The sequence below is a fragment of the Melopsittacus undulatus genome, chromosome 1, assembly GCF_012275295.1.
Source record: "Melopsittacus undulatus isolate bMelUnd1 chromosome 1, bMelUnd1.mat.Z, whole genome shotgun sequence".
In the NCBI taxonomy this organism is placed as follows: Eukaryota; Metazoa; Chordata; class Aves; order Psittaciformes; family Psittaculidae; genus Melopsittacus; species Melopsittacus undulatus.
In genome coordinates this window covers 34,433,645-34,454,339 of record NC_047527.1, presented here as the reverse complement: position 1 = coordinate 34,454,339, position 20,695 = coordinate 34,433,645, and the positions used below count along the sequence as shown (strand labels likewise).

Sequence of the window (20,695 nt, the reverse complement as noted above, 5' to 3'; positions counted from 1 at the left end):
TCAAGGTATTTTTCTCCTCACACTAAACATATTCCTCTACAAAGACAGAATGACTCGTTTTTCATATGTATTTTTCTATCACACTCACCATTATAGCTTAACTTTTTCAAAAAGGAGTAACTCATCTTCAAAACAGTTATGAGATGAAGCACTGATGCTGTTATCTCTATTTTGTAGCTAAGTAACTGAAACAGATCAAAAGTTTCATAAATGTGGGTGACTAATTTGAAACAATTGGAATAATTTTTTTGCAGAACATTTTCCATTATATATAACTTACTATATTCTAAACATATTTTTGTGCCTTTGCATACTATTTAGGCAGTCAGTGCTTCTACAAATAACATTTCTGGTTATCGCTCATGTTCCTCATTCTGCAATATGAAAAATACAAGATTATTGACCATCTGGGAAATGTTTTGCTTAACTGACTTGCCCAAAATCACTTAGCAATGAAGGCAATGACAGAACCCAGTTTCCAAAGGCTCCACTCTAATATCAAGTGAGTACCTGCTTCCTCCCTACAGTCCTTCACCTTAATCTTACTGCTTTCAAATGTAAATGCCAAATAGGCATCATACATCATACAGAAAATAGCCATCTTTACTACACAATCTGGGTTTATCACCAGAGAAACCAAGTCCATGCACTAAATGAAAACGACATGGTGCAACAGAAACAATACAGTAGAGGAATACATATAAAACCCAGGTAAGAACTGCACAGTGGCATCTTTTTCTCCCATTTCTAATTTTTAAATGGTTAATTCTGAAAACACTGTATATTCTAAATTTAAATCTCCATGCTATAGGTTAGCAAGAGTTTGTGTGTTATGCGGTGGCACAAGATTATATTTAGTTTTCTAAAAGTACTCTACATAAAGCATTATTTGATGAAGATATGTATTTTCCTACCAGTGCTGGCCCTATTCTATTCCTTGCTAGCTACAAAGTTAAAACTTCAGGCCATGAAGCATTTTTTATCAAGTTGTAAGGGGAGATAGTTTGTTTCAAAATCTGTAGTGAAAAGCACTCCCAAATTACCTCCCTAGTAAATGTATTAATAGTGCCAGTTTGATATCAGGTGAAATGTAGCAAAGATCAAACCTACGACTCAATTCAGTAAAGTAAAAATAAGGTATATATAGACACTGAAAGTTAAGCACAGGCTCACATCACAGGCTTTTCCAATTGGACCAATTCAATTTTCTGCTAAAAAACATCAAGATACTTTTAACAAACAAAAATAGAAAGGAAAATAATCCGTTCTGTGGCATCTGTGTATGAACCTGCCATTTCAGACCATTATTTAGTCAACTCAGAAAGCAGAGCACTGCACCTAACAACCTTCTGCTTCACAAGCTGGCTCAGGACTGCAAATCCTTATTTATAAAGCATTATAAATAAGCTTTCTGGAAAGCACAGTCAAGTCCTGAGAAAATCCGTATTTACATTACTTCTTGTCATAATTATTCCTTTTTAAAGGATGGTTCTGTAACAGAATTAAAAGTTTGGGGGTTGTACAAATTTAATGCTCTGTTGTTATTTAGGTCAGACTCTACATTTCAGCTGTTTTCTTTTGCCCACTCCTAGAAACTCCCAAATTTCCGTGGTGTGATTTTACCAGCAGGATGCCCTTTTCCAGTCCAGCAAAACTGGAAAACTGGGCTGTAACAGGCAATATAGTTCCAAGAAAGAAAGTAGATTATTAAGTCTTTTACGTTCTGGTTACTTGAGTTCAATGACACTTCATTTAGCCTGGGAGAGGTTTAAAGAAAGGTTATGAGAATAGCCGAACTATTTTACCAGAGCAGAATACACTGGCAGTCTACACAAAGACCTATCAATGTACTGTTGCATGTGCAACAGCTATGCATGCAAAATGACAAGGCTGTCACAAACACCAGTGACTTTACAGCTCATAAATCAATTTAAACAGGAGCTTTAAACACTTCCAACTACCTGAAGAGTGAAGTTTTTCCTTCCCTTCAGAGAGGGAGCCAAAACAACCCAAAATGGTTCTTATGAGTAACACTGATGAGATTGCAGAAAGGTAGTATGTCATGGCTACCTATGCCTAGCAGAAAGCTGAATTAGATGATATTGACTCAAGGTTCCTGCTCCAAACCCTGCAGGAACAAGCCTCTCCATGTATTATTCCTACAGAAACAGGAAAAGAGAGTTCCTGCAGCAACAGCAGATGCACAGGCCACTGCCGTCAGGGACATCCGAGTCTGTAATGGAAACACCAACCTTCCATACACTGTGGCACTTTGCACTCACTTGGCTGGAGAATTTACTTGGTACAAATGAACTTGTGCCTCACATTTGTACATAACTGAAAAGAAGAGGGGGGAGAGCATGCAGTAATAGCATTACCAGCCTCTCAGAACATGGAAATACTCATGGACTAATCAGTTGTAGAGCAACTCCTCTGAAGCTTAGAAGGGGGATGTCTGAACTAGAAGCAGAGCAGTCTTTGATCCACATCAGTCCCAAGGGGCTACTTGCAGGTTCCTGGTGTTTGGGAGGGTGAAGCACTTACCCCTGTGCTATGATTTCCACCACTGATGCAGCCAGCTAGGCAAGGATTAAAATATGTTATTCCATCTGATCCACAGACAGGCTCGTACTCATGAATCTTACATCCACAGTTAACATTACAGCTCCCAGTCAGATTCCTGTGGGCCATGGCAAGAGTGGGACTGAAAAAAGGAAAAAGAACATGCTAGTAGAGAAAGCAAAGGTGTCCCCCCTGTTCAGAGGCAGAAAACATCCCACTCAACTCTGCAACTGAGAATATTATCACAGAAAGACTGCATTAACTCGAGTTGTATCCATGATTTAAACTATATAGAAGAACAACCAAGGCATTCTTGCCATTAACAAAAAAACATAATACAAAAATAATACCGAAGTTTAAAACTTGTACCTTATTTGCCTAGGTGATAGTTGAATTTTTCTTTTATTTTTTTTCCCTCTAAGAGTTACCGTATATATATCTATCCTGAGCTGCAGCAATTTGTTGTTGATTACTAGTGAAAGGCTCAGTGACAAGATGTAAGCATTATGTGAACTAATAGGCATCTCTGCCCACATACCAACAACTGCTCAGAAAACTTAATGCTTGTATTATTCATATGAAACCGATGGGAAGCTCTCTAGATCTGGAGGAATGCTGTGCTTTTACCGAATGTCTGTAAGATAACCACTACTCCACTTCCCTAACCGATTCCCAAAAATCTTGTCAAAGCCTAGCTTTCTTTGTCCTCCCCAGAAGGGTTTGGCAGTATACTCAGAAGGAACTAAAGGAAATTTCAAAGCTGAAGGACACATACACCCCCAAAAGTAGGCTCTTAACTATCACAGAATCACAGAATGGTTTGGTTTAGAAGGGACGTTAAAAATCATCTCATTCCAATCCCCCTGCCCTGGGCAGGGACACCTTCCACTAGTCTAGGTGGCTCAAAGTCCCATCCAACCTGGCCTTGGCTATCTATCACTGTTGCTCCAAAGAGACAGCTGAGCATATTTCATCTGCCACAGCAGAGAACTGTATCAACTCTTCACTGGCAAGTGCCACGCTAGCTTGGGCACATCCTTATACAGTACAAAAGGTACAAAGGGATGCCACAAAGTCAAGCAGCTCATGGCACTCATCTGAGCTCAGTGGCTCATGCAACAAGGGCCAAATGAAGCAATGCACTGGGACAGCTCCAAATCCCTCCTGACTCCCCCTCTCCTCCAGCTAAGCTAGGACCTCTGCATGGCACATCTTGGCCCTTTCTGCAGAGAGCAAGTCATTTGGAAGCAGTTTTGCTTCCCCAACAAAATGGTCCTTTTTGCTGCCACTAGGAAGAAATCAACTCTGGTTACAACTGATCACTGGCTGTCACTACCACAGGTTTTGACACAGGCTAAGTCACACAGTCACCAAGTTAACCAACTCCTGTCTTACATACCATGTCACTTCAGCCCTGCTCAAAGCAATTCTCAGGTCACTTAAAAATGTCCAGCTTCAGGCACAAACCATAGAAGAGACACCCAGCTACTTCCCATGATGAAGGAAAGTGCATGGTGATACTGGATTTCTAACATTCCTAGGTTGGGCAAGGGCTTGAGTACCAAAGGAGGAAAAGCATCAACAGAAACAAAGGCAACCTCGCTGAAAGAATAGTTAAAAACCCCTATGTAACTGTATATGCAAATTTTGGTTACAGAGAAACAGAGAGCATTAAAGAGAAAATGGATACTAATTTGTTCCCAAATTAAAAACAGACTGGCATAACTGGACCCTGTGTATATAGAGCTAACATCAGAGGATGTAAGGTATCAATCTCTATTATCTAGAAGGTCCGCATTAATGAGTAAGTAGTCGATGACCATATAATATCTTGTCTTGGGAATTATGTTGGTATGCACAACCTCTCCACATAATTCTGAATTAACTATTCTTCATAGTTAATGCATTGCTTCATCCTGCTCTCAGTATTATTCAGCGATCACTGCTGTTTAAAACTACCTCAAGTATCTCTGCTCTAAGCACATCAATAGATATTCAGAGAATTTTAGCACCTCTTCAGCCATGTAGGAGCTGAACAGGAATCTGGTGTGGGTTGGTGGCTGCAATGTCAAAATCCTGTACACATGCTCACATACTGTCATGGCTGGGGAGCCCCACGAGGGTTGCCATTTGCTTGCCTTCACATCTGCAATGTGTGGGCAGGACCACTGTAAAGGTAAACAGCTAGCATCAGACTTGCTGCACCCCAACTATCCCATGGACCACCAGGGATATTCTTTTGCTCCCATCTTTTATACCCTACTAGACCAGAGACTCAGCTTGGGAGACATTCTACATACAACAACTGTCACCTGTGTTGTCTGTCACATCACCTCCTGTCATTAGTGACACTAAAAAGTACGACCACTGCTTAGTGGCTTCCATTTGACTCATATTTAATGTATTTCTACACCACTATTTGCTTTTGCTGAATATGCTTGTCTTTCCAGCTGGGCACTTTTGCAGCTGATCAAATATTACTAAGTAGCTCTTAAATATTTATTGACTGTCTACTGATCACACAAATCAGGTTCGCAAATTTAGCTCTTGGAGCTACATTACACTTTATGGTCTAGTTGGATGTTAACCAAAGCCTTTCTGAGTGTTTTCTTTCTTGTGTCATAAACAAACAAGGCACAGTTTTAGAAACAAGCTGCAGCTTGACCAGGAAATTAAATATCCAGGATTGATATTGACTGTGTTGCCTTCTCAGCTACCAGCTGAAACTTGTCTTATTATATCACGTTGGATTCCGGAAAGCAATACACAGCAACACATCATATAGCAACAGGCAGGCTCTTCCAGTAATCTCTCAACAGAACCTTTTCTCCAATGGAAAACACCACATCATCAAAACATTCCTCGGGAACATACTGATTTCAGCAGCACAGTGACAGAAGTTTTTCACACCAACAGGAGAGGCAGCATTTTTGGAGTTTCACACACCCCTCAGCAGCCTGATGAGTTGGATGTCCCAGATGCCTGAATATTTGGGGTAAGCAGGGACTCCCCAGCCTGGCTGAAAGACCCTTGTGCCCACATCCTGGCTTCCAGCAGAGCTCTGCCACCCTGCTCATAGACAAGTCCAGGGACAACCCAGGCTGCCAGGAAAGGTACAGCTTGGGTTGCCCTCCCCAGCCTCTCCCACCTTGTGAAATACGTTCTTCTGACCTCTCATTCCACCACCACCCAAACCCATTCTCAGCAGCAGATGGGTTGTGCTGTTCCACGGGCAGGAAAGAGAACTCCCTGGCTTGCTCTGCTTACGTGGCTCACTCGCTTCAGCTGCACTGCTGAACATTACCATGACACAGAGCTTAGGAAATCAGCTTAAAAATAAAGGTGAATGAAATCAGGCATGCAAGAAACGAGAAGCATGAAACTGGAAACTAAAATGAGGACACTGTGATTATTTAATCTCTGGGGCATTTTTTGCTTGTCCCAGAAGAAGGCTTAAGTTTATGATAAGCAATGCAAATATGCTCAGATTACTAACAAGCTACTGCAAGCTGTGTCTCTCCAGCTTTCATCACTTTTTGTACCTCTGCACATCACTGTAAGGGGGATTTTTTTGTTGTTTACAGCAAATGCCTTGCATAGAGATATTTTTTCCAACCTTTCAAGAGCACATGATACAAAAAATTACCTATTAGCTCTGTTTCCAAAAGCTTGACCTTGACATGCTTGTGAGGTGGGCTGATGCCAACTTTAGGAGGTTTAATTAACCATGCCAAGTGAAAGGTCCTACACCTGGGTCAGAGCAATCCCAGGCACAGCTACAGGTTGGGTGGAGAACAGTAACAGTTGTAATAGATTCATGTTTTCATCTTTATTACCTTCACTGTTCACTCCTTGTTCACTCCTTTTCCAATGATGAGAAACTAATGAAGGAATTCAGATGCTGGGAACATGAAATCTTTACTTACACATATCTATGTAACCCCATTCTCATCACACTAATCTACCATTTAGAATATATTATAACAGATTTCTATGAACACCTCTCCCAGGAGGGCGTAATTTTTTCCAGCAGTAAGATAAACCAGAGTACTCTACTAATCCTGCCTTCTGACACTGGGAGGCTACCTACTCTCCACAAAGAAAAACAGAGCTTTGACACTTGAATTCTGCACATTGTAGAGTTACCACTATCCGTCAAAAAAAGCAGGATCTTATGGAAATTGCACCCAAGCTTGTAAGTCATGCTTGTGAGCTGTAGCCTGTGGGGAAAACAGCTTAGTTTCAATGCACCCACTGCTCTAGACACATAGAATGTCAAATAAATAGCTGCCCCGCTTGTTTCAGAAGGTACAGATACCGCACCTGAGCAGCCATGGATACTCAGTATGCATGAGCACACTGACAGAAACCAGACCTGAACAACAGCATTTCCTGAACTATTCTTTCAATTACAAACAATGACACAGCTTCTTTCATCAACAAGCTTCAACTGCAAGTTTGCTAAACATGTGCTGGGACAAAACCCAGAATCCCAACTGACAAATTGCATTTGTTCACTTCTCAGGGAGACTGTTCTTTGTCTCCATGACATGATGTTAGTAAAGCTAATAAAGAGGAGACCTTTATTAGATGTGACTAACAATAAAAATGACTCTAATTCCTAACATTTTGTTTTCTAAATCCTGTTTTCCTCTTCAACTGCTACTCCATGGAAGGCTTGTGGTATAGGAGTAAAATAAGAAAAGGAAAAATATAGGTAAGATTTATTGCCTGGAGTTTTTAGAACTGTGACCTGTGATTTCAGATACCCAGGCTTGGACTGAAATCCCATTGTGCTGGCAGTCAACATACACATATTGGAAAACAAAAAGGTAGACTCTCTTCCCATGAGGCTAGAATCTAAATGAAACAAAGTTTAGGAAAAAACCAAAACCCCCCAGTGACTGACTATATTTTGGTAACAGCTAAACAAAGAATTGGTTAGCACATGGTTTTATTAATATTTTTTTAGATCACTGTAGTAACCTACAGGACCAAGGAAATAAAAAGGAAAGGAGACAAGCCCTCACCCCAGAATTTTTGTAACAATATTGGGCTATAAGATGAAAAGGATTATCTTAATTTGATAGCAATATTTTTGGATTGGTATTGAAGGACATTCTGATGACAGAGAATTGCAGTCTCCTTCTTGGCAAGCAGCTGGAATTGAAGTGGTGATGCAATTTTTGTGTAGCTGTCAAACAAGGGACCCTCTCACTGTGTTAGCTGGACTCCTTTATTGTTATTGTTCTGATCCAATTAGTCAGTGCTTTCAAGTTAGGGGATCCAAATGGCTGATTGCACTGAAAGAGACACAAGAATAACAGAAACCCAAACTGGTGGTACAAAAGGAAGAACAGAATTACTTTTTTTAATGTGAAGTGCCTCAGTAAGTCAACTGTATGCTTTAACTAAACTTTAATTGCACCAAATAAACAGAAAGCAATCAATGAGTCTGCTTTGATTCATCACATACCAGAAACATGAGAAATGAAACTGAACTAATTCAGTAATCTGTCACTGTGAGTGAGCTCCCAATGAAGCCTGTTTTAGTTGCCATCTATCACAAAACAGAAGAGACAGGTCTACAAACAACCAAAGCAGCTGATCACTGCTATTTCCTCTTTATTCAGCACTGGTGAGGCCACACCTGCAGTGCTGGGTCCAGTTCTGGGCTTCCCAGTAAAAGAGAATCATGGACATACTGGAGAGAATCCAGCAAAGTGCCACTAAGGTGCTGAAGGAACTGGAGCATCCGTCCATTCAGGAAAAGCAGAGAGAGTTGGGGCTGTCCAGCTGGAGAAGAGAGGTTCAGGGATCTCACCAATGTCTTTAAATACCTGAAGGGAGGATGCAAAGAGGACTGTGTTGGGCTCCTTCAGTGGTGGCCAGTGACAGGACCAGAGGCAATGGGCACAATCTGAAACACAGGATGTTCCCTCTGAATAGGAAACACTTTTTCACTGTGAGGGTGACTGAGAAGTGAGTGGCACAGGTTGTCCAGAGAGGCTGCGGAGCTACCCTCCTCAGAGATACTCAAAAGCTGTCTGGACAAGATGACAATTCATTGATTCAGGAATGCCCATTCAGATGATTATGGTGCAAGAAAAGGGATGCTGTATTGTGGTTTGTAAGGCTCCTTAAACTGTGTTCAAATACCAAACACACCTTCAGAGGCAATCCTCTAAGCAGGTTCTAAAGTGTTGAGATGTATAATATAGAGATGCCCTTGATCTTCCTGATAGCAGAACTGCTGATGACACACCAATAACAGCAAAACTGCTTGTTTCTAACATAAACCAGCAGAAAATCCTTGCAAATGAATTCTAATCTGTGTGTGCCTCCAGGTTCCATCCACTTCATTGCAGTTAGAAAAATACTGAGTTATGAAACATACTGAATTTTAAAATATTATTGCCCTCTTTGCTGAGTACCAGCATGTACATACTTTTATGTTAACTATACCTCACCTTATTCTTCTCCTCTGTAGTGCTTTATGTTTCAGCTCATCTAAGGAAAAAACAAACCCTAATCTCTGAATATAAAAGAACAGTAGAAGTGAACATGTTTGTCCAGAGACGATTCTTCTGCAGGGTATGTCTATACTGCCCAATGTAGCTGACATCTCTGGGCTGCTGTCAGCAGAGGTAGTTCAGATCAGACTAGGAAAGCCATGTTAAAGTAGAGCATCATACAAGGTATTTCTCTGAACCAAGAGTTGTACTGCTTCTCCTGTTCAATCTAGCCTGTTGAACTGGCTCTGATGTCCATACACTGCACTTCATTGGAACTAGAGAATGAAGCATGTGCTTTATTAAACCTCAAAATGAAAGCATGCTTTTTTGTTACATGAACAATACCATTCTTTGATGTCTGAGTTAAAGAGCATATCAAGTAAATGATTTGAAGCTATCAAATGATTGATCATGAGGATTTAGAGGATGTTTATCTTGTCTAATATTCAGGCTGAATTTATGTGTAGTGCTACTTCTTTATTATCATTTTGATAATAAATTTGGATTTGATCCTGCATTAAAAAAATCCTATAGGGCTGGGGCTGCAAACTCCTGAACCATGCTATATACCATGCTATATAACATCCTGGTATTTCTGATTACTTTACACTCTGCATACTGATTTGAAAGAACTGATATACCTCAACATCTTTGAGAATATTGCCATTATCATGTCTCACCTCTTTTCTCACTAAGAACAATTAGGTGAAGGTGGTAAAGTAATGCTACTGCAGAATTTCAGAACAGCTGTGAATTAAGTGCCTATTTCAATCATGCTATGTATTTACTGTAAATGTTACTATTTACTGGAAAAAAATAGATACTCTTACAGTTCCAGTGTGAAGGGTATGTGTTACATAGCAATAGTTTGCCTTGTCTTCAATTTAGAAATAAATTACATAGCACTTTTTCACAAACAGAAGCCTACTGCCTTCTCATTAGCCAGGCAGGGACATTCTGACTTGCCACACAGTTCAGTTAACTGCTATCTGAAATTATGTTTTAATTCCTCATAATTTTCATTTCTTCATCTACACCCACAGATTGCCACCAATATCATAGCAGGTGGACAATCATACATTCCAACCCCTTCTCATCCTCATTCTCTCCTTCTTCAGCCCACTATGCTCAGGTGAGAATATATCACCACACTACTCCGCTCTACAATCAGGCTCTCAGCACCAAGCTTTACCTCTAGGTTATTAAGAATACAAAGGAATAAAACAGCTTTCCATCAGCTCATGACTTTCAGTTGCTGTTTTTCCTTGTCATAGGATTAAGGTTTGACAGCAATGTAATAACACCCAGCAACACGCAATGCGAAATATTCTCTGTGTAAACAATGCCTATTTTATTCTGCTCTTGCTTCCCATTTTGTCTCTTTGTTTTTCACTTGGCTTACTCAGTGCCCCACCGCAGCTCTTCTTTTATCCATTTGATCATATCTTTTCCTGCTTCATACTCCTACATTCTCTTCCAAACCTCAAAATGTTAAGAGGCCAGAGCTGGCCCTTAAAAGCAAGATATTCACATGGATCTGATACCTGGCACCTGGCCATAAATAAAAGGCAGATGTTGCCTCAGATCTAAAAGCAAAGGGATAAATTGCTTCAGGTAAGTTCATGCTTTTCAAATGCTTACTCTGTTCTAGTGTTTAAGCTACATGAAGGCAACAGTTTGGGGGGAAAAGTAATGAACAAAATAAGCAATAAAATTAAAGATCATGATGAGGCTTCTGAGGAATTACCTTCCAGCAAAACACCTTCTTACAACTTCTATCACACTGTCTTCCTTCCAAAGTGTTGGAACTGTTTTTAAATGCCCTTCTATGCATTTCTTAATGTCTGTTTAAATCCCTCACTCCAAATACCTTCCTCCCTCCACAACTTTTTTTTCATTATAGCCTTCCTCCTTCTCAATATAACTTTAACGGTTCTGATTTAGTTGCTGTCTTGATGATGACCCAGGAAGTGCTGAGGGCATTCGTACAACTAATAAGTGGTTCAGAAGCAGCTCACACCATTAACATTGATAGCACATGCCCAAGTGTTTCCTCTCAAACAGGGAGTGTAGACCTAAGATGCTATTATGGTGATAACAGATAAACCTATTCAGAAATAATCTTTATAATCCCTTTAGCATTTTCACAATTTTCATGGTCAGAAAACATTTTGAAACACCAGCTAAAGTCTGAGCACTCTATGGGACACTATTCCTTCTTTCCTGCAAAAATCACTGAAGCCCCTTCTGATGCATTTTCCCACCCCTCAAAAAGGTGAGTCATTACATAGCCTTCACTATAAACCAGATGTAAAAAAAGAAAGGACCACACACAATAACAGTGTGTGTTTATATCACAATACTCACCAAATTCTCATTTGAATAATGTGGCTTTTTCAGTATCTCAGCCATCAGCATTTTTTATATTTCTTTACCATTTTCTTTATTGGAAAATAATGGGTTTGCCACAGATGATTCCAAGATACTTACCCAGTAGTGTAAGGTATATTTATTCCCCCTAGATTAATGCTTTCACATCCAACAATGAAGAGAGTTGAAAAGCACAGCAGAGATACACCACTGCAGATCATAGCCAACTTTGCAGACTCTCTTGCACCAAGTTTCAGTTTTTTTATAATGTAGCCACCAAGGACAATACCAACACCAGCACTCGGAACAATAATCACACCTGCCAGGAAGAAATTCAAGCAACATTAAAACAGGACCTATAGAAATGGTATAAAACATAAATATTGGCTTCATTCCCTAATTAGATGACTGCAAATGCTTCACTAAGATCTCCATTGTCTAATTTTCTGTTAGCAAACTGAGTCAGACTTTTCAAACCTCTGGAGTGTTGTCAAAGGATTAATAAAAGCCTCCTTATGATATTACCAGCAACCAAAGCACTACAAGAGAACTATTGTACTGACAAGCAGAAACATTCCTTTGTATTTATTTTAGAATGGGGAGAAGGGCTACATATTGCTTCAGTTTAAGTACTGAAAACTTGAAGAAATCCAGATTTGGACATAGATCTTCTTCTCCATACTCTCACAATTAATGCCAGTGAATCACAAGTGCTAACCTCAGGCCAGACCCCAGAAGTCTGCCCACCTGGGAGTGCACACATGAGCCAGGCTGCTAATTCTGCCTTCTAAATACTTTACTTAAGCTTTCCTACATCAGCACCCTCATTCATCTTGGCACAGCCACATGGAGTATAAATTGATCAAACACAATTAGAGAAATTAAGATACTAGAATTAGTATTTGCGTAAGTTTAAGACACAAAAGATGTGCCTATGAAATTCCTCTTGCTCTGCTGCTGTAGTTGTAAGGTAGCAGTTCAGCAACACATCACCAGTCCATCCTCATTTGTCAGGGCCTAAGGAGGCATTAAATCTGTGAATGTCTTGCACATCTTCACTTAGCTTAGCTTTTGCTTTTCACTGACATGTAAGAAGGTCTTTAAATTAGGTCTTTGCTAATAAAGATGCATTCCCCATAAATATGTAATTTGAACAACTTTTGACAGTTTCATTTACTTGAAAGGAGCTATACCTTATAATCCAAACTCTTAAAGTTGACTATAATTTGCAAGTATCTTTAATATTATTGCAAAGTATTCTCATTCTCTGACAATTTGTCAAAAGTTGAGGGGGACATTATTTTTATTGAAATGTTGAGATCATGAAAATACAAATAATAGGTAAAAATAGATTTTATTTTAATTATACTGCCATCACCAATGGCAATAAAATAAAATGTCATTTCATGAGGAAGATTCTTAATAATAACCCTCCACAGAATCAATACCAGTCTTTCTCATAGAGCAGAAATTGGAAGTTTATGTACTCCTAGAAGAATTAAATGATTTTCACGAAGTTCAAAGCTGTTATATCTCTCACAGTCAATGACTGAATATGAACAAGGAAGAGAAATAATGCAAATCCTTTTACTTGCATTGAGAATGTTCTCTCTGGGTGAGAATTGTAACTCAGCCATCTGAGTCTACTAGTCATGCCCTGCTCTATGAAATCTGTGTCAGAGAAGCTGACATCCATACCAAAGGCAGACCAGGATCAGTTGCAATATCTTCTAAAACACCTCTGTTAGGTGAATCAAATTCTGTGGACATTATCCATGGCTATATCAGTTATATGAACTAAGGATCTAGCCCAAGGTAAGAGCTTATTGACAATAAATTAACCTCAGCATCTTATTCTTCCTTCCACCTGATAGCTTAGGCTTGAGTGCTTAACCTCTTTTGGACCTGAATTTACCTTTTCTTTCTTATTCTCTTGAAAGCATGGATATTGAAAAGCCTTTCACTAGAACTGAGACTGTGTGTCTGTGTCTAGTACCTTGTAAAAACTGAGCATGTCAGTATTTTGCTAGGCATTAGGTTAGTGGTTCTTCCGTTAGTGAGTTACCCTGCGCTGCTGTTTTCATCCATCTTCTGTCACACCATGAAGATCAGAGCATTAAACACGAGAAGAACACAAGCAAATTGCCTGCTAAGGCTCGCTCTCATTCAGGAAAATGGAAAGGTCAGATGAAAGCCTAGACACAAGATGTATAAAGACCAATTCTCCATGCAAGTAGAGCTGGTGATGGAGCTCTCTCTGGGAGAAACTGGAAGGGCAAGAACAGATTTTGTTGTTTGTGGTGAAGGCCACAGAGAGAGGCACTCATTCCCTTCCTATCAGGAAGCCTGACAGGTTCTTTTGCCCCAAGTACAAACTCTTCATCCTTATGCCCCTCTCCACAGAGAACGTGAAATCAGAAGTGATGTACTGTCAAAGGAATGCAGCACTTCCAGGCGAGTTTCCAGGGCAAAGCAAAGCATGTATATCTAATCAGGACACACATTCTTCTTTTTCAAAGGCATTTAGAGGAATAAAGCTTAAGATCCAATACTAAGCTGTTGCACGGCACTCTCCTTCATTTTATAACCACAGCTTGGCTTACAGGAATCGTGCATGTGCTAAATACACTCCTGGATACAGTGCTCCAAGGCAATATCGGCTTTCAGTCAGCAGTTTTCAAGCTTTGTCCTTTTTGCTGTTGTCAGGATACTGCAGCACTTGAGGCTTGCCACAGCAGCAAGAGATGATCTTAACAGCCACTAATAGTCTGGCAACAGAAAACTGCACTATCTGCTAAGCAGGCTACACTTCCAAAGGGAATACAATGGACATTTTCAAGCTAATTCTGTCTGGGATATATATTATACCTTTTCTAAAGCTAAAGGTACATCCAATGCATTTGTAACCTTTTTAGCAGATGTTACCAGAACAGTGCTTTATGACATATAGTGCGTGGTTCTTCCAGTTACAAATGATTTGAATTGTGATTCTCTCTTTCACATGTAAATCTGTTAACAAAGCACCTGAAATTTTAACCTGGATTTGTCTAAGATCTACCTGTACTCTATAAAGTTCTTTCTTTTTTTTTCTTGGACTTAAAGCATGGAGGCTAAATGCCACCTTCTCTGCACACAATAAACAAAACTCCAAGCAAGACAAGACTGGAGCACAAGCTGTACAACTTCAAGACAGAAAGTTTGGCACATGGCATTTTTGCTGATGATTAATGCCAGGTTTGTTTAAAAAACAGAAAGAAATTGAGACTTAATGAAAGAATTGTTGCTTATGAATTGAGATAGAAAATGACCAATAACTTCACGTTAATCACATGAAGGGATTCAGCAAACACATGTACTCAGCTGGCAATGCACATACAAGTGTAGATGTAGTAATATAAATAACATGTTAAGTCCTCCTTTTGTTGGCCAGAAGTTTGTAAACTATACATGTCTTTAACTAATTAGCCAGTAGCTACAAAAAGAATTTATAAAACTAATAACAACTGTTGATTTTAATGCTAAGTTTAGGGGTTGGGGTTGTGGAAGCAACGTTCACTTATCTGTATTGCACACCCAGACTAAGCTATTCCATCTTCTGCTTCTGATTCATTATAATAGTCTTTATCAAGTCATTTATAACAGGGAAAACAACATAGCTTCACACTCTGGACAGGGTTGCATCACTTTTTTTTCTTTTAATGTACTGGCTGTTAAATATCTTGCCAGCAATAATGTTTCTGGTTTATCCTGAGAACAAAGCAACTTATGGATCAAACCCATCAAGACTCATTACAGTACATGTGTATCTACCCTAAACTTCTGATAGAATGAGGTTCCCATCAATCAATGTTTCCTCCCTATATGCAGTACACAGGGATTTCATGCCCTGAAGAAAATCTCATCTCAACAAGCTCTCAAACAGAAGTCACTATATGGTGCTTTTCTGATGTTTCCCCTCTGCAGTCTAGAGGGACTCGTATTTCTTCCAGCCACTGCAGATGACATTATTCCCACGTGAGATCTATGTGTCTTCCCTCTTTCTTCTGCTACTTTTTGTTTTTTCCTTGACTGATGCCCCTGGGCCCCTTCACCTCATACTTCACCCCTGTTCCCACAACCCACTCTCCACTCCATCACTCATTCTCACACAGAGTATCTGGAAGCATGGGGGAATTAACATGCTTTGCAGTTAGCAGCTATTCTATATGGGAAGTACTATGGAGAAGTCAAAAAGATGCTTATAAAGATAAGTGTCTTTGATGCCCCTAAGAGAGAAGGAAGATGGCCTGCATGACACAGGCCCCAGTTCTGCACAATATTTTGATCCCTTTCCCTAGGGAAGTTTGCGCCTTGCCCTCCCACAGAGCAATACAAAGGTTAAAATTTAGTACTTTATAGCTCTGTTAGAAGTTGTGCTTGGCTGTACATTGCTGCAGCAGCAGGGAAAGAACCATACCTGCAAAACAGGGGTCTCAGACTTAAAAACACAGGTGGGAAAGGATCTGGGAAGCTCTCTGGGCTAGAGTGGATTGTTACGCACTCAGTGTGAAAAAGTAAATAAGGAGAAAACCACCAGTCTGGAGGGGAGAGATAACTGAAGGATGGGGCAGATAAATCTTAATTCGTCACTGGGGAAGAAAAAAGATTAGGGTATTTTAAAGATCAAAGAGGGAGTAAAATTCACAGAAAATAAGAACAGCCTTCAAAAATCTTCAAAAATCACAAATTGCAGTAACGCCTATAGGGTCTCTAGCCTGTTTTTGTTGCTTTTTCCCCTCCTTAGAGACCATTAGTGTATTAGAAAATGTCTGTCTAGGCTTACGTAAAAACACCCAGCCCTTTAGCAATACAAACTGAATCCCATTTTACTAAACATATATAACAAACATCAAAAAATTGCCTGAATATCTAACAGAATACACAAAGCTGTATCCAGTCACCTGCTCCAACAAGCACATTTTTGGTTCATTCCTACACTGATTCATTTCATCAGTTGAAGAAAACCAACCCTTGCAAGGTTATACTATGTGGCAATGCCTTACCAGTGTAGATGCTGGCATTGGAAGCTGGGATGCCAAACTGTGACTCGATGAACTTGGGAATGAAGGTAATAAAAGCTGTGACAATGGCACTTTCAGCTGTGTATGACAAACTCACAAAAAGGAATGTCATGTTGCTTAAGATCCTGACAGCTGCTCTTGGAAGTTCTATAAAATGACAAAAATTACAAACAAATGTTATCAATAATAAGCGAGAAACAAAAACTGAAACAAACCAACTTCATTTTCTCTGAGATGGACTGGCAAGAGTGGCTTGCTAGCATCTGGCTACATTTGCTAAGCGGAAGGGAGACTACATATTTGGGACTGCAGTCTTCACTATCTGCTCTTACCCTATCTCACTGCATCGCCCCAGGGCTGCAGTCCTACTTTTCACACACACAACTGAGATCTGTTTTAACAAAACCATCTGAAGAAACAGGGTCTACACAGTAACACTCAAAACGGGGGAGAAAAAAAAAACAGTAATAAAATGTAGCAATTTTGGAGGTATTCTGATGTCTCAGTTCAAAATCTTCTGAGATAACATGTCACACTTGTGGACCAACAACACTGAGTTTTGCACTCCACAGGAGGAAAACAGATCACACACTCCCCCTCACCCCGTAACTCTGCTTCAAGGACCATGCTTGAAAACTGAGATAATAATATCAGAATGTTAAAAAATAACAAAAAGATTTTTAATTAAATATTTTTCTATACAATTTAAAAGTATCTACTGTAAATGCAGACAAAGTATACTGAAAAATTATGTCTGTGATATCACTGAATCTCAACATAGCTTACACACAACTCATTTAATATTGTCAGAAGGGGTAAAACAATCAAAAATGAGAACACATCATTAACTTAAATTGAAGGAGTATTCACAGATGTTGCAATTATTCTCAAATTGAATATCAAACCCCCATGAAATTCAGTACTGTAGTTAAAAGAAACTCCTAAATAATTCTAAGTGATTCTTGTAGTGATGTCAAATTATCATCACAAAATGATATCTCTATTCAAGACAATTTTTTCAGATTAGGCAGTGTGATTTTAAACTTTTTTTCTTTTTCCTTGAGCTTACACCAAAATCAGATCTTCAAGTATTATATCGAACCTACTATGTTTTGAGGTTTTTATTTGCTTTTCACTTTGTAAAAAAAAAAATGCTGCTTGAATCAAAGCCCATTGAATTCAACGACAACAGCACCCATTAGAAATGTAACATGTTGAGTAAGAGCTCTGGAGTGAGAATTTCAATTATGTTAAAAGCTGTCAAGTCAAAAATCTGTCTTACTTTCTACACTGATTCCAGTAGGTTATATGTATTAAAGCAGCAAACAGAATTTAGACTCTTGTCATGTCAAAAGTTGTCAGGCTGCAAATTAGCATGTAAGTTGTCTTACTGCATTCAGTCTTAGCTTATGCCAGTTGTCAAAATTTATATTGAATTCATTATGAGTACAGGGTTTATAATTTTAATGTAGTCAAATGCTCCCCTACTGCTCCCTATGAAGAAATGTATTAAATGTTAAACACAAAATGTTAAATACAAAACTTGGAACTAAGTAATGAATAAATCATTAAGAAGCATTAATATATTAGAATGTTAATGGTTTTTATCACCTACAGCTTTTTTTTTTTTTTATAAATATATGTGTCTGCTTGCAGTAGAAAGACAGAAAGAAACAAGATAACAGGAGAATGTGACAATATAGTCAACATGAATATATGGAAACTGTAACACAACCATACACCTTCAGAACTACATTACAGTGGCAAGTTTAGATAAAATAGCATCAATAATTGTTGGCAAATATGATGCATGCTTAAAACACAGCTGCTCAAAATTTATCTCATTGTTCCAGAGGAAATGAAAGAGAGAGAGGAAAAAAAAGATCTAAAATACCATCAGAGGTCAGCCCTCAAATCTCACCAGCTTCAGCTTTGTGTCTATTTTGGGGTTCAGTTGGGTTAGCTGATGGGGACTTAGATGGAGAAAGAATTCAAAGGGTAACAGCCAAGATGCTCTAACCCAGCTTTTGCAAAGCCTCTCATGGGCTACATGATGAAGTTTAAAACCGCTGCTGTAGCAGGATTTCCACAGGGACAAGGTGCAGGATTGAGTGCTTCTCCCCCTGTAGCAGAAGCAAGAGCTTATGACCTTACTGCTGCTGCTGCCTCTGCAAGAAAGGAGTCAGGAAGCAGAAAGAGGGAATGCCAGGATTGAAACTGAGCTATTTGGTGGCAGCTGCTCACTGGTGCTGAAAACATGTGGAAGAAAATTAATAAACCAGTAACTTTCAGAAGACTGGATATTAGAAAGAGAACTATAATTTCACTAGTACGATGAACTAAGTGCTCTTTGTAGAAATGAACTGGAAGTCCTTGGCCAAGGGGTAAAGATCACTGCTAAATCCATTACTTTACAGGGCATGGCCCAAATATTGTAATACCTGGTAAAATTTAGCTCTTCCTGGTAAAACTGAGCTTCAGGAAAATGTTTGGTTTAGTATTTTTGATCTAAAGATACTGAAGAACTAATAAGGTAATGAACTGCAGAGTTAAACATTTTGCTCTGGTGTTTGGATGTAGAGCTGTACCTTCTGTTGACTTCTACTTGCATCTTATCTGAGCACTCAGTCTAAAGGTCATTATTAATTTCAAAACTAATTAGTATTTTGAAATTGGATTTCTACTGATAAATAGATAAAACTCAGTGTCTTAGAATAAGCACAAGTTCTCTTACACCCATGTGAAGGATTCTTCAGGGAACAGCTGATTGCTATAATTTTTGGTATGAAATGAAACAGCTTATTTGTGCTTGCTGCACTAACAGACACCACCTGAAGCAGTTGAGACTTGAAGCTCTTTGTGATTTATACACAGCAACTGTCTGGCATACATGGAAAAGATGCTATATAGTAAGAAATTCTCCAATAAAAAAGAATTATTCAGAATTAGGTTTTCCCTGCTTTCCTCCTATGTTTACTGTCCAATCCTGTGTAACAAAATCTGTATTACACTTCTGAATTCAGAAACCTGTAATAAAAAGGTGTTATAAGTGTCTCACATCTTTCAACCACGCTAATTCTAGTAAAAAACAAGAATGCTAAAATCTTCAAGGATCCTTTCTATTACAAATCTATCATGGAATTAAAACATATCATCTTTGTGTGACTAGACATAGGGCTAGGTTTTGATTTCAAGGCCACTATTAAACCTGTCAGGTTCTGATATTTAGGTCTTAAAAAATCATCTTTTCTTTTTTTGCAAGTGTGCACCAGAAACAAACCAATGAGAACGTGCAGTTCCCCTCATTCTGTCATTTGAACAAACAAATCTCTATCAACTACATTCCTAAAACTGAAATGATCATTTAGTATGTCTGCAAACATGTTTATACTTCTGTGTAGTAATTCCAGTCTTAAAACATCCTTTCCTTTCTTTTTCCTTTCCTTTCCTTTTTCCTTTCCCCTTTCCTTTCCTTTCTATGTAACTAAGAGTATATTAAAACCTGCCTTGATGGACTAGTTTGCCAGTCTACCAGCAATTTTCTTCCTTTCAGGGTCTTAGACTATTCTTTCTCTGGTCAGAATTAATTCTCTTTCTTTCATGTGCTGGACCACTGCTTGATTCATGGTAACGGAAAAGCGTAAGAAAAATCTGCAAGCAATACAAATATTCATAAATACTACTCTAAACAAAACTTTTAAAGCACTATAAACAGAATTCCAATAAAAAAATGAAGTAATTCTGACTTCACCTTTTTTCATCATTTCATATATATTCTATTATCCCTGTTCTTGTGCATCTAGACCAAGGTGATGCAATGAATACAACCAAAGGACTAAATCATCCCAGTCTACAACACTGTCCTCTTGCTGTCCATCACTGAAACTCCTTGTATGGGTGACACAGCTATTAGCTAAAGGACCTCATTTCTGTTGATGCCCCAAGCCTGGACAATACTACCCATGTCTGCAGCCTTTGAAGGAGGCTGCCTCCGCTTCAAGGTCTCAGGGCTAGCTTCCACTCTTTTGGAGTACAAAGCAGAGCCAAGATTTAAAACAGATTTTCTGGCTTGTATATTAGAATGGAAATGAGCATTTTTTAGCCACACACAACTACTCTAAACAGATCCTGCATGGGGCTAATCACTGAATTCTAGAATAATATCTTCCCATGTATTTAATTTCATTA

The 20,695-nt window shown here is 39.0% G+C and overlaps 1 protein-coding gene across 1 annotated transcript in view; it reads right to left on the bottom strand.

The window, feature by feature from the left end:
- Nucleotides 1-20,695, bottom strand: part of SLCO5A1 (solute carrier organic anion transporter family member 5A1) — a 63,317-nt gene that overhangs the window by 4,371 nt on the left and 38,251 nt on the right. The window contains exons 4-6 of the mRNA XM_034066177.1: nt 16,490-16,654; nt 11,568-11,766; nt 2,545-2,704 (exon numbers count right to left, since the gene is read on the bottom strand). Of these exons, the coding sequence (XP_033922068.1) occupies nt 2,545-2,704; nt 11,568-11,766; nt 16,490-16,654 (524 nt within the window). The remainder of the gene's footprint in view (nt 1-2,544; nt 2,705-11,567; nt 11,767-16,489; nt 16,655-20,695) is intronic.